Source organism: Bos mutus, chromosome 8 (assembly GCF_027580195.1).
Source record: "Bos mutus isolate GX-2022 chromosome 8, NWIPB_WYAK_1.1, whole genome shotgun sequence".
NCBI lineage: Eukaryota > Metazoa > Chordata > Mammalia > Artiodactyla > Bovidae > Bos > Bos mutus.
Genome location: NC_091624.1, coordinates 101,867,079 through 101,884,975, shown reverse-complemented (window position 1 = coordinate 101,884,975; position 17,897 = coordinate 101,867,079). Strand labels below are relative to the sequence as shown.

The following is a 17,897-nucleotide window of genomic DNA, read 5'->3' as shown; positions in this document are numbered from 1 at the left end:
CCCCAGGAGCGTGTGCCAGCACTGGTGACGTAGCCCACATTCGGGTGCATGCACAGGGCGGTGCCGCAGATGTATCTCTGTGTGCAGGAGACGGTCGTAAAGCTTGGTTCGCAGTTTGGCATTCATGTTTTATGTGCTATATCATATTTCCATGTGCTGCTCTAATGGTTATCCCCTCCCCATTTTATTTTAAAGAGAAGCAACACTGAATAACAGCCTGATGAGGTTGAGGGAACAAATTGTGAAAGCCAATCTGCTGGTGAGAGAAGCTAGTTACATCGCGGAAGAACTGGATAAGCGAACAGAATATAAAGTAACCCTCCAGATTCCCGCCTCCAGTCTCGATGCCAACAGGAAGGTGAGGTTGCTGTTAATGAAACGACCAAAGAAACCGTTGTATAAAACTGCTTCCTGTTTCACCAGGGTTATTTAAACATGGGAGCGGGGAGTTTGCCCTCTTCCCCGCCCGCATCCTCCACAGTCTAGGTCATTGGGACCTGTCTGCCTCTCTCGATCAGAATTACTTCCATATAATTCTCTTTGTGCATAAATGGTTTTATCCACTAGAAACATCCTCTTCCACCCCCTTGCCCAGCTCTACCAGCTTCTTTTTTTTTTCTTTTAAATTTTGGCTGTGCTGGATCTTTGTTGTGGTGGGCGGGTCTCTCGGGGGGACTTAGCTGTCCTGGGACACCTGGGATCTTAGTGCCCTGACCAGGGATTGAACCCATGTCCGCTGCCTTGGAAGGAAAATTCTCAACCACTAGACCACCAGGGAAGTCCCTGTAGCAATTTCTTTTACTTAACTCCTATTTTCAAGTTTGTTTAAATTATTTCCAAGAAGTCTTTCCTGATAAATCTTGCCCAAGTGGTTCTTCCCTTCATTCTGCTCCTCTGCTGTCCTTTCCTACCCACCCAAGTTAAGGGTTCATTTTACCTACAAGAGGGGCTTCCCATGTGGAACAGTGGTAAAAGAACCTGCCTGCCAATGCAGGAGACACGAGAGATGCTGGTTTGATCCCTGAGTCAGGAAGATCCCCCAGAGAAGGAAATGGCAACCCACTTCAGTATTCTCACCTGGAGAAGTCCAAGCACGGAGGATCCTGGTGGGCTCCAGTCCAATCCATGGGGTCGCAAAGAGTTGGATGTGACCGAGTGACTAACACTTGACCTTCTCACTTTACCAATAGAACGTTATCTCCTACTTGTCAATAGATGACATGGAAAAAATGTTCACTAGTTGTTCCATGTGAGTATCCAAGGTCACAGATTTTTTATTTTTAATAATGTTGTTGAGTCACCAAGTCATGTCTGACCCTTTGCGACCCCATGGACTGTAGCCCACCAGGCTCCTTTGTCCATGGGATTTCTCAGGCCAGAACACTGGCATGGGTTGCCATTTCCTTCTCCAGAGGATCTTCCCAGCCCAGAGGTTGAACTTAGGTCTGCTGCCTTGGCAGGCAGATTCTGTTGTTCTTCCCCTCCTTTTGCTCTTCTGCCATCCTTCCCTACCCTGCCCAAGTTGTGTTCATTTTACCTCCAGAATGTTATCTTCTACTTGTCAATAGATGGCATGGCAAAACTGTTCACTAGTTGTTTCATGTAAATATTCAAGGTCACAAAATTTTTTTTGTATTATGTAAGAAGTCTAATAAAAGAATGGGGGAAGTTCAGTTCAGTCGCTCAGTCGTGTCCGACTCTTTACGACCCCATGGACTGCAGCACGCCAGGCTTCCCGATCCATCACCAACTCCCGGAGCCTACTCATACTCGTGTCCATCGCATTGGTGATGCCATCTCATCTTCTGTCATCCCTTTGTCCTTCCGCCTTCAATCTTTCCCAGCATCAGGGTCTTTTCTAATGAGTTGGTTCTTTGCCTCAGGTGGCCAGAGTATAGGAGTTTCAGCTTCAGAATCAGTCCTTCCAGCAAAATCTCCTCTCCTTGCCATTCAGATGTTTCTTTCTTACATGGGTTTCTTTTATAGTTCTCAATCATGTTAGTATGTAATTTTTGGTGGATTAGGTAGGATTTTGTAATCAGATATTTATTCCCTAGCTGGCTGAATATAAGGTAGAAGGGCCTTTACCATATGTGCTGCTGCTGCTGCTAAGTCGCTTCAGTCGTGTCTGACTCTGTGCGACCCCATAGATGGCAGCCCACCAGGTTCCCCCGTCCCTGGGATTCTCCAGGCAAGAACACTGGAGTGGGTTGCCATTTCCTTCTCTAATGCATGAAAGTGAAAAGTGAAAGTGAAGTCGCTCAGTCGTGTCCGACTCTTAGCGACCGCATATGTGAGAGTTTGGTAATTTTTGAACTTCACAGTTCTAAAATCCTTTCTTCATTATGTAAATTCTGTTTCTTTGGAACAGAAGGGTTAGGGTTAGGGAACTAATAATAGGCCAGATGTTAAGGCAACATTGAGTGTCTTTCAGAATTCTCTAAAGTTCTAAGCAGACAGAAGAGTTTTTTAAAAATTCTAATAAATCTCAATTGATTAGTGATCTGCTAGATCCATCTCTCTGGGGGAGATATACAGAGGCATTTTTACTTTCTGCTCTGTGATTTCCAAAAGTTTAAATGTTTTTCCTACATAAAAGCACATTGTTGGGACTACCCTCATGGTCCGGTGGCTAAGATTCCATGCTCCCAATGCAGGGGGCCTGGGGTTCAAACCTTGGTCAGGGAACTAGATCCCACATGCCACAACTAAAGATCTGTCATGCTACCACAAAGACCCAGTACAGCCAAATAAATTAATAAATATTTTAAAAAGTAGTAATCAGATCAGATTAGTCGCTCAGTCATGTCCGACTCTTTGCGACCCCATAAATCGCAGCACACCAGGCCTCCCTGTCCATCACCAACTCCTGGAGTTCACTCAGACTCACATCCATCGAGTCAGTGATGCCATCCAGCCATCTCATCCTCTGTTGTCCCCTTCTCCTCCTGCCCCCAATCCCTCCCAGCATCAGAGTCTTTTCCAATATTATATTTCTAAAAAAGCATGTTGCTTTTCTAAGCTGGGAATATTCAGGGAGTACTGTTTCTTTTTTTCCGAGATGACATTCACACAGCATCAAATTAGTATTTTAACAGGAACAATTCAGTGTCCTGTAGTATATTCACAATATTGTGTACAACCGGCATCTCTAGCTGGTTCTGTACTTTTTTCATTTTATTTTTAAAGTATTTTTTGTTTGTTCATTTAGTTTTGGCTGTTGTGGCTGTTCGGCTGTCCTCGTTGCTGCACAGCTTTTCTCTAGTTGCAGTGAGCTGAGACTGCTCTCTGATTGCAGCGTGAGGGCCTCTAGCTGCAGTGGCTTCTCTTGTTGCAGAGCTCAGGCTCTGTAGTTGTGTTGCACAGGCTCAGCTGCTCCACGGCACGTGGGATCTTCCCAAATCAGAGATCGAACCCGTATCTCCTGCATTGGAGGTGGATTCTTTACCACTGAGCTACCAGGGAAGCCCTTTAACTTTTTAATAATAAATCCAAACTGTGTATTTGGAAGTTGGTATCATTTATTGCCTCCAGATGAGTAAACAGGATACTTTTCACAATTTACTCTTTTAATCACTTGGGTTTGGTACTGCATTAGGATACTAGCCATTCAAAAAAATTGTCATTCAAACTTTTGAAAGAAAAACATTCTTAACCACCCCTTCCAGGAAACTTGCCCTTCTCATTCACTGCTTAGGACCCTCTTCCTCCCCACTGGTTCTCTTTGGTCATATGATAGTCCGATTAAGACACTTGGGTTTTTGGCCACATCTCATGGAATGAGGGGTCTTGGTTCCTCCACCAGGGATTGAACTTACGTCCCCTCAGTCAAGCACAGAGTCCTAACCACCAGACCACCAGGGAAGCCCCCCAGTTAAGACATTTTTGACTTTCCATTAAACGTGGTCTACTTTTCTGGGATTTAAATTTATATTTATTCTTAAATTTTGACTGCACTTAGATAGGAAGGATTATATTCAGCTTGTAAGATTTCTGGAAAGTTTCGCACTGAACAGATTAAAGAATGATATGGTTTCCGTTTCAGCTGCTGACGTCTGACCGGTGGGTGTATTAGTGGAATGTTGGGGTTGATGCCCACTTTGTGCCAGTGTCTCTGTGTTTCACAAAGTCATTCTCACTCTCTTCACAGCGAGGCTCTCTCCTTAGTGAACCTGCTATCCAGGTGAGAAGAAAAGGAAAAGGGAAGCAGATCTGGTCCTTGGAAAAACTGGACAACAGGTTACTGGATATGAGAGACCTTTATCAGGAGTGGAAGGAATGTGAAGAAGACACCCCGGTAGGTTATTTGACAAAGATTCCTGAGCTGATCGTCACAGAAGGAGCCATGCAGGGATGAGTCTTATCCATTTTAGGGAAGAACTGTTCAGTTTTCCAAAATACAGTTTTATAAATAAAATATTTATTTTAATCCTGTAAATTATTTAGCAAGTCAAGAATTTTAATAACCTATTTTTATGGCATGTCTTTTGTTTTCTCTGCATTCGTGTTGTCTGGATTTCTAGTAGAATCCTCTGTTCTTTCTGGCTTTTCTTCATATTATGCATTTTTGAGTCCCATGGTTTTATTCAGGACAGAGACTGTCTTAGTATCTCTTTTTCTATTTCTCAGCACATTTAACCTTGCAAATAATAAACCTACGACATCTGTATTTTTAACTGAACATCCGTGGTGCCTTAATATTTATACTATGAGGAACATTTTTTGAACACGATTTGATCCTAAAGTAGGTGCTATAAATCTCAATTCTGGAACTCTCCCCTCAAATTGTAGGTCTGCTCCTTTAGGTCAGCCATGAGCTTATACCTGTTTAAAACAGAAATATGAATTATTAGTACATTTTCAATGCTGCTGGTCCCAGTGCCCCACAGAGTTGTTCATCTCCTTAGCCTCTTGTTTTGTGCAAGTGTTTGTCAATAAAAATGCCTTCTTATAGTTAGGTGGCAATTTTTTCTTACTTTCTTTTGTACTCCTCTCCTGTTTCAGCTCAGAAGTGAAACCATATTACTAACAAATAACAAAACACAAACCATGCTCCTGTAAAGAGGTCACCTCTGATTAACAGCACCGTGTCTGATGTCTTGGTGGGAGCAAGTAGAATAGATGTGGATGAGACCTGAAGACTGGTTTCATTCACTCTGCTGTGTTTATCAGTCAGTGTATGTTTTATCTGTTTTCACGGCAAGGCTTCCTCATAAGGGAAAAGAAATGATGAAGTAAGAGGTGTTATTGGTGTCGCTGTCTCATAGATGAAGGTGCTGACCGTCATTCTAAGTGGGAATGAGAAAGTGTGTGTGTGTGTGTGTGTGTGCGCGTGTGCCTGCATGTGTAACACAGGGCTGTACTTCATCTAAGTTATTAGACTATCAAAAAGTGATGGGTTGAATTCTTCTGTTTTAAGTGATCTTCTGAAGTTGTATGTTTTCATGTCTCCTCAAAGGTGATACGGTCTTACTTCAGGCGTGCAGATCCATTCTATGATGAGCAGGAAAACCACAGCCTCATCGGGGTGGCCAATGTCTTCCTAGAGTCCCTCTTCTATGACGTGAAGTTACAGTACGCCGTGCCGATCATCAACCAGAAAGGAGAGGTTAGTTTTCTCCTCGTGCCTTATGTCCTGCAGAGGGCAGTTCAGGAACACAGGGTGGTGACAGTGAGCTGTCATTAACAGTTTCCGTCAGTAACAATGAGCGCCGTCTGTGTGTATTCTCAATGCCTGTGTTCGCACACCGCTTGACGGTGATTATTCCAAGTACTTGGAGGAAGAGTCACCATTAGAACCTGTTCCGTCGTTGAGCTGCCCTCCGTTTGACTCTTAAACAGATGAAGGCCGAAATGCAGAGCAAGGATCTTCTTTTGCTTTCCCTGCTGTAGGTGGCCGGCCGGCTGCACGTGGAGGTGATGCGCCTCAGTGGTGACGTCGGGGAGAGGATTGCCGGAGGGGATGAGCCCGTGGATGCCTCCTCGGATAAGGAGCCCCAGGAGAACAGGCTCGTGTGCATGGTGAGTCCTCGTCCCATTCAGCAGCAGTACATGATTTCAGAATGTTTCCTGTGAGGTTATACAATTATCAGAGATGGAAGCATAGCCTTGCTGACTCCATCTGTAACAGCCCTCTGTAAAGAGATGGACCAGACACGCCACCCTGTGAAAGATGAGTGTGTGAAAGTTACTGGTAGTGAAGCAGCATAGGAGAATACTGTCTTCCTCGGAAGGTGGATTTCTGTCGCTGGGTAACTTAAAAAGGAAAATAACAGTGAAAACGTAGTATGATTTGTTTATAGAAGAGATTAAGTGTACAGAAAAGTAGTGAGGAGGGTCTTACTGACCGCCCACTCATCGTCCCTTGGCAGCCATCAGCTCCTGCTCAGTCTTGCTTTGTTCATGTATACATGCTGCTTCTCCACTGTCCCCTTCCCCTGGATTATTTTGAAGCATCCCAGACATCGTATTTCATCAAGAATAGTTTAATATGTGTCTCAGAAGAAGAAAACTTAAAAAAAAAAACCCAGCCTAGCCAGGATGTACCACACGCAAAAATTAATCCTTTTTTGACATTGTGAAATATCATTTCCCGTGGTTGTCTCGGTTGATGTGTCTCTGGCCTGTTTTATGTTTTACTCTTCAGGCTCTGGTGCTTGTGCTTGCTCCCTCCTGTGTGTGCGTGCACCTTCTCTCTCATCTTACGCTTTGCTTAGTGTAGAAACTGGGCTGTCATCTCACATGGTCTTATAGTCTCGGTTTTGCTAATTCTTTACTGGGTTAGGATGTGCTTGCTGTAAATTGGGAGCTAGACATAAAGCTGACACGGAGAAGAGGAGTCAGGATGACACTTTACAGGGAGAATGAGGTGTCTGCTTCCATTAAAAGGCACGGCATGCCTGGTTTTCTTTGGGGAGTGTTTGCTATCATTGATGGTTATCACCTAGATATTTCATTAGGAGTTAGAAAAGAACAACACTGTGATTCTATCATCGCTTCATTTATTAGCTGGAATTGTGCTATAGAGTGAATCTTTCTGTCAAGTATCTTGCTATTCACAGATACAGTTTTTATCAGAGAGGCAGGATGAATACACCACTGTCTCCCTTTATTGACTACTTTTAAAAATAAATAGTTTTCCTTCTAATATCCAAAACTGACAAGCGAGGGTTTTTTGGTTTGTGTCTTCTTATCATTATATAAACTCTTGGATTTAAATATGCTTGATAAGCTGTGATCTCTTGTATTTATTATCTGCATCGAGGCTCAAACAACCCCATCTTTGGCCTAGGGGAGCCTCTTCAGTGGGCTCCTGGGTCCTTTCAGTTCAGTTCAGTTGCTCAGTCATGTCCGACTCTTTACGACCCATGAATCGCAGCACGCCAGGACTCCCAGAGTCCACCAAAACCCATGTGCATCGAGTCGATGATGCCATCCAACTATCTCATCCTCTGTCATCCCCTTTTCCTCCTGCCCCCAATCCCTCCCAGCATCAGGGTCTTTTCCAATGAGTCAGCTCTTCTCGTCAGGTGGCCAAAGTATTGGAGTTTCAGCTTCAACATCAGTCCTTCCAGTGAACACCCAGGACTGATCTCCTTTAGGATGGACTGCTTGGGTTTCCTTGCAGTCCAAGGGACCCTTTGACACAACCCTCACCCCGGAGGCCGTGCCAGCCTTCTTGCCCTGGTCTCGTGCAGCCCGTACATTTCTCATCCCAGACCTGGAATCAGCCGTTTCTCCAAGGAACTGGATTCTTTCCAGGAGGAGGTGGTTTTTAGACACGATAGTCTGACATGTAATAGCTTTTTGCATAAAAGGAAGACAAACTATATGACAGTAAAATATTTGTGGACAGAAACAAAAGAAACCCGTTTGGGGACACTGAAGTTATCACAGATGAGGCATTCCGTGGTGGTCAGTGGTAAAGCCTTCGCCTTCCCTTGCAGGGTGTGTGGGCTTGATCCCTGGCCAGAGAACATGTTTTGGGGCCAAAAACCAAAAGGTAGATCAGAAGCAATATTGTATCAGATTCAGCAAAGACTTAAAAATGGTCCACATCAAAAAATCTTAAAAGATCACAGATGTGAGTATTATTGGCCCTTAAAAGAAGACTAGATTTATTTTTCTGTGATGAAAAGTATGTACATATTAACATATTGATCGTTTTAATTGTATTAAATAAAATCAGTATATTTGAAACTTCAAACAACTTCATTATCTCCCGAAACTTCAAACAACTTCATTATCTCCCGACGTTTCTGGGCCGTACATTTTGAGCAGCAGCAAGTCGAAGTCTGTGGTATTCTGCCACCTGGTGGTGATTCAGGCTTCTGCATGCAAGACCTTGAACCTGTGTTCTAGATAATCATTCCTGGTTTTGTTTATTCCCAATACTCTTTATTCCTGGCAGTCTCATTCTGAGAAGTTGCCTGTGGAGGAGAGTTCAGCATGTGAAATCTTGCTTTGTTATTCATTCCCATCTTGAGATTGATTTCTAAGAAGGAAAATTAGCTTTCAAATGGAATTCAATCACAACGAAGTATGTACTGAACATCCATCCAGTCAGTGGTACGCCTGGTGGCGTTTTCAGGCATTGTGTTTCACTGGTGTGGTTAGTTCTCACACATCTATCATTAGGCAGCTCTCCTGTTTTGTACAGAAGAAAAACTGAGCCTAAGAAAACTAAGGATTTAAGTCATTTGTTTAAAAACAATTACTGTTAAGAAGTGGCAGAGATTTATCTTTAGATCTGTGTCCTCCAGAATCTTGCAGTCTTCCCAAATACCACATTGCCTCAACTTAAAGAATAGAATAAGTATTTTAAACACTTAATGAGAAGGGGACGGTTTTTAAATGAAAATTTTAATGAAAAATTAATACCAATCGCTCTTTTTGGTTTGGACAAATAGAATGTGCTGGTTGATCATCTTCCAGAGCCTGGGCATTGCCCTCTAGATGTTTCACAGTCTTGTTGCCATCATAGGAAAAACTGAGTAAGAATCCCCATCCATTGCTTACCCATCATGTGCCTGGTAGAGAAGAAAATAGTCATTTGCTTTGCATGGTTTTCTGTGTCATTGTTGGTACTTCCTGAAACAGTAAGATTATATTTGTGGTTATGAAACTATGTAAACTTCTGCCACATTCAAATCTGTTTTTGTTAAGTTTACTCACTGGAGGTTTCAAGTGTATCATACAGCGTGCAGGAAGTGACCAAGTGAAGGGTGTGAATAAATGCTCAGTGCGCAGTCTCATGGAGGTTGGCCTCATTGATTGTAAAGTCAGAATTCAGTTTGGCTTAGTTACTTTTAGGATTTAGTTTCCTTTGTAGTTGGAGGAGTTTTATACTGTCACAGCTTATCACAAAAACTCCCGCTTAAAAATCGACCTGATGCTGCCTGCTGAAAGAAACGCATAGACTGTTGGCTGCTTTAAAACCCGTTCTAGGTATTTCTCCTGGGTCTGGTTTGTTTGGGGCCAATTAAACACATATTCTAGTTTTATGTAACTATCACAAAACCCTACACCCCTGCAGCCCAGGGCATGTTTCCTTTGACCCAGCTCTCAGTCAACAACCAGCCAGTTGGTGGTGCAAGAGGGTGGTTAGCGGCGCGATCTCTCTTTTCCTCCATTCACTCTCCAGATCTTCAAAGCATACGTTCCCTGTGCTTCAGATTTTCCAAAAATGCTTCAGCAGCAAGTAACATTCCAGTTGAGAACCTTATTCCTTGTTAGACACTAAAATATCAGATAAATACTTTTCTGAATATTTACTGCTTACTGGTGTGCCCACTGTTTGCATTCTTCATTCATCATTCTTAACCCTGTGTCCTTGTGCTATATCCATAGTTGGCCAGGTTTATATCATCAAGTGGTGTTGATGTTGGAGAACTTTCTTCTTAAGATGATGATATAAAAAAACTAGAATTTTAAATGTTATTCTTCAGCCTGTAAATGCTTTAAAATGTCCACTTGTATTCAGTCTAGATTATTGCTATCTTAGGTCTACCTCTTGCTAAATATGGCATTTCACAGATGCAGAAATAGAGCCCAGATTGAAAGGGACTGGGATGTGATCAACAAAAGCCAGCTGTTAAGGGCATAGTCAGGACTGGAACCTGTGTCTCTGACTCAGAGTAGTTCTTGGAATTATCTGGGTTAAAAACAGAGCCTTCCTTTTTCTTCAGGTGAAAATACTTCAAGCCACTGGGTTGCCACAGCATCTGTCCCACTTCGTGTTCTGCAAATACGACTTCTGGGATCAGCAGGAGCCAGTCACCGTTGCTCCCGAGGTGGACACCTCGTCTTCTCCCGTCAGCAAGGAGCCGCAGTGCATGGTTGTCTTTGATCACTGCAGTGTGAGTGTGTTTTGCAGACCTGGTCAGCGTTTAATTACTCAGGTCAAAGCAAAATAAAAATAACCCATATTTTATTGAGTAATTCGGTACCTGTGTATGTCTTAGATCAGTTTCTTAGAGTGGTGAGAAAGAGAAAATGTTAGTCACTCAGTCGTGTCTGACTCTTTGCGACCCCATGGACTATAGCCTATCAGGCTCCTCTGTCCATAGAATTCTCCAGGTCAGAATACTGGAGTGGGTTGCCTTATCCTTCTCCAGAGGATCTTCCCTACCCGGGGATTGAACCCAGGTCTCCTGCATTGCAGGCAAATTTTTTACTTTCTGAGCCATAAGGGAAGCCCTTGGAGTCAAAGACTAATGTGTCATCAGTGCACAGTATGTACAGCTTAAACTCACAACGCTGTGGTCAGGTACATCAGTAACACAGTCCGTGGGGTTGCGGAAGAGTCGGACATGACTTAGCAACTGAAGACAATAACAACAGCTGGGGAAAACCCAAACTACAGTGTCAGTGCACGTAACTCCTCCACCACCAAAAGTTAACTTTCGTGTGACTGTATATGTATATATGGTACCTGTCTCCAAAAAAAATCCGTGTTTTGTATAAGTTACTGGAGAAAGTGTCATCTGGGAAGGTTAAGAAACTATTGTTTTAGAGAAAGTGAAGATAGAAGAGACAAGAACAAACATTTTAGAGCTATCTTTCCCACAGCTCTATTTGATGACAGTGTTTTTTAAAAAAAAAAAAAAAACGGAGGAAGCCAGTTCAGAGGTCATTTTGCCCACTGCTAATAACTAACAGAGCTGAGACTGTCAGATTCTAGATTCTTTTTTTCTACTTTGTCTCACTTGAGCTATCTCATTTTTTTTCAAGCGAGAGAGGTCTCTCAGTTCTAATCTATTTAGCATATCAAAAGTCTTTCTGTTTTAAAGATTGAGAAAGAGGAGATTCTGTGACTTTTAAAAATAAATTATTTAAAAACTCAATCCTAATTATTACTAGAGACTGTTTTATATCTTACAAAGATGGACAGATTTTAAAAAATCAGTTGAATTTTTTGCACAATGATAGTCATTCTTTCTTACTATCAGAGCATTAACTTCCTAAAAACTAGGAAAAATTGTGTGTCCATCACACTGCTGCCTTACTAGATGTAAATCAGTGTTGTCATTCTTCATATGATTATTTATGCTTTCAGAATATTGCTCTCAAAATAGAATACAGTGCTGGTCTTTCACAATAGATTTTTCAAGGTGTAGAGTTTTAAGAAAAGCTGGAGTGAAAGTTAAGGACCCTGGGCCATCTGGGCATTCATTATGGGCATTGGATGACAGTTTTGTGCTGTAACTAAAACCTTCTCTTACATTTCTCTTCTCCATGATGAAGTGAGGATATGATGTGAGGTGTAAGTAATCAGGTCACTGGAAGGTGTTTCTCTTCTGTACTTATTTCCTTTTAGGAGTTTTCTGTTAGCATCACTGAAGACTTTATTGAGCATCTTTCAGAAGGGGCGTTGGCAATCGAAGTCTATGGCCATAAGATGAATGATCCTCGGAAAAACCCAGCCCTGTGGGATTTGGGGATTATCCAAGCAAAAACACGCAGTCTTCGGGACAGGTGAATTTGAGATATCCATCCATCTGATACCATTTATAATTTTTTAAAAACTGCTAGAGATTAATATTGCCACTTTATAAAGATTACCACTTCCTGAACATTTACCAGTATTCCAAGGATAGATGATGTTATGTTCACGGTATTAATAGCACAGTTAAACTTCCTTAGAGGAATGAACTTTTGAAGACTGATGGGAAAAAGTTAAGAAATAGGTAGTTAAGAATAAAGAGTAAAATGAATTTTTGGAGAATATGTTGCTTATTATTATGAAATAACTTCTAGTTAATCAGCTGTAGAGAAGATGAATCAGATATTCTCTGGAATTCAGAATTTCTTATTTTTAGCTTTATCTCAGAGTTCTTTTCAAGTTGCATCAATCATGAAAGGAGGAAGGCTTACTTGTTGACCAATATTTGAAACAGAAGAGTTAAAAGGAAAAGACTAAAAGAGCATATATTTGTACTGCCTCTAATTAATGATGAGAACTAGATAGTCTTCCTTCTGTTTTTTTTTTTTTCCATTTAAAAAGTTTTAGCGAATACTAAATTAGACACAGAGATTTTTTTGTCCTGATTCTCTGAGGCACTTGATACTCTGAGGTACAGCAGAGGTACTTGTCGAGCCACCAAAGCGTACAGCACTACCCCTGTCTATGAAAAGATCATCCCTGTGAATTGCTTCTGTACTTTTGATAACAATGCTTAAATTTTTAAATAACCACACTGATATAGTTTGTAATTACCACACCTTTATGAATGAAATAAAGGCATCATCTTTTAGTTCTGATACTGTTTGTTGAACTTCACTTTCAATCACATTTGCTAGGATGTACTTGTGTATTCCTCATTGAACCTCAGATTACTCTAATAACAGAGTTACTCTATTTGGAGGTCATTATCATTGCTAATTCTCATGGGTAGGGTCCTAAGCTGTTTGTATTGAAATAGAAATGTATGATTTTCCAAGAACTTCAACTATTTCCTAGGTGGAGCGAAGTCACCAGGAAAGTGGAGTTTTGGGTTCAAATCTTGGAACAGAATGAGAATGGGGAGTACTGCCCTGTAGAGGTGATTCCTGCAAAGGACGTGCCGACGGGTGGGATCTTCCAACTCCGGCAGGTAATGAAATTGCGAATGTTAGCATTGAATTCTTTGGTGTCATAAAGGTTAATATTGGATTCCTTTTAGTGGAAACATCAGTGATGATGAAATCTAGATTGGCCAAGATCATTTCTTCTGTTAAAGTCGTCTCTCACTTCATGTGTATTTTCTTTCATTTAAAAAAAAAAATGCTATCTTTAGTATTTAAAACCAACTTCTGTTAAGTTGAAGTAAGAAAAAGATAAATAAAGTGACTTAGAATTGAATTGTTGGAAGTAAAAGGAATATATCAAGCAGCATTAGAGCATTTATAAAGATGCAGAGAGTCCGTGTGATATGGTGGGAAGAACAAGCACTGTGGAGTCTAATATGCCAGGGCTCGGTTCCAGCTGTCCCTGGCCTCGCTCTGTATCTGTGAGCAAGTTCAGCACCTTCTGGAATCTTGCCTCAGGTGTGATGTGCAGGGGATGATAACACTAGCCTTGTAGGGTTAGTGTGAGGATTAGAAACTAATTTCTAACGGGTATGCAGAGCCCATTGCTAGAGAATGGGGAGGCGAGAAGTAGGGAGGCCTAAAGCCCACCAGTTCTCTGCTTCTCCATAGACATCAATAGGGTGTCGTAGAATTCAATTCCATTTGGACCCTAACCCACCGAGAGTGAGCCTCAGGCCACAGATTTAAGGGCTCAGAGTTAATTAAGCACATGACCGCCTTCACTTCAGATGCTAGCTGGGGCCCTAGGTCACTTGTCTTTCTGTCTGACTTGGCTATAATCAAGGGTTCCTGCAACTCTCAGGTGGCATGATTTGCTGGTGTGTGTGCTCGAGCTCAGTCGTGTCTGACTCTTTGCAATCCCCCGCCAGGCTCCTCTGTCCGTGGGATTCTCCAATCAAGAATACTGGAGTGCATTGCATTTCCTTCTCTGGGGGATCTTCCTGACCCAGGGGTTGAATTCGTGTCTCTTGCGTTGCAGGCAGGTTCTTTACCGAGCCACTGGGAAAGCCCTAACAACGGACATGTGAAATCAGGGCAGCTAGGTAGATGTGAACACCTGCCAGCAAGAAACCAGTATAGCAAGTGTGTGAGAATTGTCACTTAACTCCAGACAGATGCAGTCTATAGTATCTGTGCTGCAAATGAAAGATGAGAGAGAACATCTTAATAGAATTTACATGTAAGACTTACAAACACTTTTTTGCTATTTACATGAAGTCAATGTTAAGTAGATTATTATATCCTATGATAGTTTACGTACTTTAAAACAATAGTAAAATATTAGAATGGCTCAAGAAAATAAACATTGAAATCATTCAAAGCAAAATATAAGGTTAAAAGCAAAAGAAAGTTTGCTTAAATATTTCAGTTTCTGAATGTCTTGGGAGGAGGAAAATGATAAGCACTTGTTTTCTGACCCTAGTAAATGACTTGTAGCACATTCATTCATGTATGGACAAGGCAGTACAAGCAAAAGGAAATTAGTTTAAATTGTAGTGTGAGATATATACATAAAATAGGATTCAGAAAGGCGTGAAGAACATCTTTTCCTGAACATCTGTTGAAACTATATATATCTACTTTGAATGCCATAGAGATTCATCTCCTGGAAGGCAAGACCAGATAATATTCTGTGGTTTGGTATAAATTGAATATTTAAGTGTTTGTCACACTTCTGGCAGCCTTTATTGAAAGTGATCAAAGGTATTTTGAATTTATCAGAAAAGGCTTTTTTGAAGGATGTGTGTCTTGACTTGGATGGTGAAAGAATCATACCAAGCTGGAAAGGTTCTTCATATATAAATGGCAGAAATAGAGATAGAGGGTGGATTAGGCTCGTTTGTGTAGAACGTAATATATCGAAAGACCTGGAAAGCAGTAACAGAAGGGGTTATATAGGCTTGTGGGCTTCCCTGGTGGCTCAGTGGTAAAGATTCTGCCTGCCAATGCAGGAGACATGGGTTCCATCCCTGGGTTGGGAAGATCCCCTGGAGGAGGAAACGGCAAACCATTCTCTTTGCCTGGGAAATCCCATGGACAGAGAAGCCTGGCAGGCTATAGTCCATGGAGTCGCAAAAGAGTCGGACAGGTGTTGGTGATTAAACAACATCAATAGAGGCTTGTGGCAGCTGGTTAATTCATGGAGGGCCTTGGATGGTAGGCATATTAGAATTTAATATTTTGGTTTGGCCAAAAGGTTCATTCGGAGAAGGCAATGGTACCCCACTCCGGTACTCTAGCCTGGAAAATCCCATGGACGGAGGAGTCTGGTAGGCTTCAGTCTATGAGGTCGCTAAGAGTCGGACACGACTGAGCGACTTCACTTTCACTTTTCACTTTTATGCATTGGAGAAGGAAATGGCAGCCCACTCCAGTGGTCTTGCCTGGAGAATCCCAGGGACAGAGGAGCCCCGTAGGAGGCCGTTTATGGGTCGCACAGAGTCGGACACGACTGAAGCAACTTAGCGGCAGCAGCAAAAGGTTTGTTCAGGTTTTTCTATAACATTGTATGGAAAAACTTGAACATTTTGGCCAACCCAATATTTCCAAGTTGGAACCTACTGTTCTTGAATAGGAAAGTTCCAGAGGAGAACTTAGGAGATTAACCATATGCTAGTTTTGTAGTTTAAAAATGGTGAAATAGCAGTTACAAGAAATTCAGTAGGTTACACGTTCTGTCCAAGGCTTCTCTATGGAACATTAAGCCATTCCTGGGTCTTTTTCCTCCATTGCCCCTCTCCTTTTCCTGTGTCCTTCCCCAAAGTGTAGATACCCTTCACATTGGGGTACACATTCAGAACAGATCACTTTCTGTCTCAGCAAAGTAAAAACAAGAGGTAGCCAATCGAAATGACTAAACTATTTTAGACAATTAAAATGTTTTTTGAGTTACTTTCTTCACAAAATATCTGATACATAGTCCTTGGAAAATATTAAATCAAAGACATCTGCAACCCATCTCTTTCAATCTAGCTTGATAGGATCAATCATTGCCTAAGTTGATTTTCCTGATGATGCAAAACTCTTGGGAATTAAAATCCAATGGAAGAGGGGAAGAGTGACTCAAAATTACATATTCTGATTCTGTTTTTCAAATTCTATTTGACATTCCTGAAATTTATAAGCCAGCTTTGAAATCAGTGATTGGGGGTACTGGGAACTTTCTTTTAAAATGCTACTTCATTGTAAATGTTCAAAATCATGTAGTATTTATTGTGAAAATGTGCTTAAAGAAGGAACAGTGTCTTTCTGATCAGTTGTTTATTTTGCAACTTGGTTTAAAATTATTTTATTGGGCATTAGAATTCAGGATAATGTAATTGTTCTTATTAGTCTGATTACTTACTTTTTAAAGGGGATCTTTATATACTGAGTTTGGTAATCGGCTTTTTTAAAAAGAAGTCTAGTTAACATCTGCCACCATACTCTAACTTATATATCATGTATGTTTTTCTATAGCAATATTTTAATGATTACAGTATATATTTCACTAATATACTATAGATAGTTTATTTCATTAATATACTAGAGCTTGTGTTATGAATATTGTACATTTAATTTACACCTGGTTTTTTGTTATTATTCATAGTGCTGTAAGATTCTTTATGTGCATGTATGATTATTAAAATAGATTCCTAGAAAGTTGAATAGCTGAATCAAGTGAAACTTATTTTTTAAGGCAAACTGCCCTGCAGAAAGCTTTACCAATTTATAGTCCCACCCACTGGTAAGTCACCTCAGTCGTGTCCGACTCTGTGCGACCCCTTAGACGGCAGCCCACCAGGCTCCCCCATCCCTGGGATTCTCCAGGCAAGAACACTGGAGTGGGTTGCCATTTCCTTCTCCAATGCAGGAAAGTGAAGAGTGAAAGTGAAGTCGCTTATTCGTGTCCAACTCTTAGCGACCCCATGGATTGCAGCCTACCAGGCTCCTCCGTCCATGGGATTTTCCAGGCAAAAGTACTGGAGTGGGGTGCCATTGCCTTCTCCACAGTGTCTGTAATTGCCTTTTTCATAAACTTTGGGCAATATTATAAATTGCCTTTCTAAACAATAATTACTAACTTAGTGAAAGTAAAGGTATTTCATGCTTATTTTAATTACTAGTTTAACATTTTATATTATTTTTCCGTTTAGTAAATTGAACATTTTGTATTATCTAGCATTTTGTATTTCCTTGGTTAGAATGTTTTCTTTTAATGTTTTTTTTTTCAAAAAATATGTAAACTATAGGTTTGTTCTTGATTAGTTTTTTAATTTGTAATTTACTACTAAATGTGAAAGATACAGTACCTTGAAAGCTAAATGCTTTTCTCAACATTCGCCTGTAGGGGTCTCTCTAAACCCAAATTTTGGAGCTTAGATTCATTTTCAGAAACTCTTAAAAAATTGTGTGTGGTGCAGGGGCAGTCCCGGCGAGTCCAGGTGGAAGTGAAGTCTGTGCAGGAATCTGGGACTCTGCCGCTGATGGAGGAGCGTATCCTGTCGGTCGGCATCGGGTGTGTGAGAGTCAGGGCGCCACGGTCACCAAAGACCCACGAGACCGTTCATGTGAGTCTCAGGACAGCCAACCGGCCAGAGTCTTCGGGAACCTGTCAGAAAACTGCCTTCCATGAACAGTTCTTTTCAGTATTTTGTTTCCTTTGATATCTCTTTTTCTTTTCGTCCTCTTTTTTTAAAACTGTATTGCTTTTGCATAGAATTGCTGCCTCAGACTGTTGGTTGTCCGCGGTCCAGGGCAAGCTGAGGGTTAAAACACCTCGCCTCCCGGAACTCCTCAGTGCGTGCTAGTCATTAACCCCCTCCCCCCATCACCCACATCTCCCC

At 41.4% G+C, this 17,897-nt stretch overlaps 1 protein-coding gene across 2 annotated transcripts in view; it reads left to right on the top strand.

Moving 5' to 3' along the window:
* The window catches only part of KIF13B (kinesin family member 13B), a 209,436-nt gene that overhangs the window by 126,196 nt on the left and 65,343 nt on the right, over positions 1-17,897 (top strand). For both annotated transcript variants that reach the window (XM_070376014.1, XM_070376013.1), the window contains exons 18-25: positions 196-358; positions 4,151-4,297; positions 5,459-5,608; positions 5,893-6,021; positions 10,188-10,358; positions 11,819-11,976; positions 12,962-13,094; positions 17,475-17,621. In XM_070376014.1, coding sequence (XP_070232115.1) covers positions 196-358; positions 4,151-4,297; positions 5,459-5,608; positions 5,893-6,021; positions 10,188-10,358; positions 11,819-11,976; positions 12,962-13,094; positions 17,475-17,621 — 1,198 coding nt within the window. The remainder of the gene's footprint in view (positions 1-195; positions 359-4,150; positions 4,298-5,458; positions 5,609-5,892; positions 6,022-10,187; positions 10,359-11,818; positions 11,977-12,961; positions 13,095-17,474; positions 17,622-17,897) is intronic.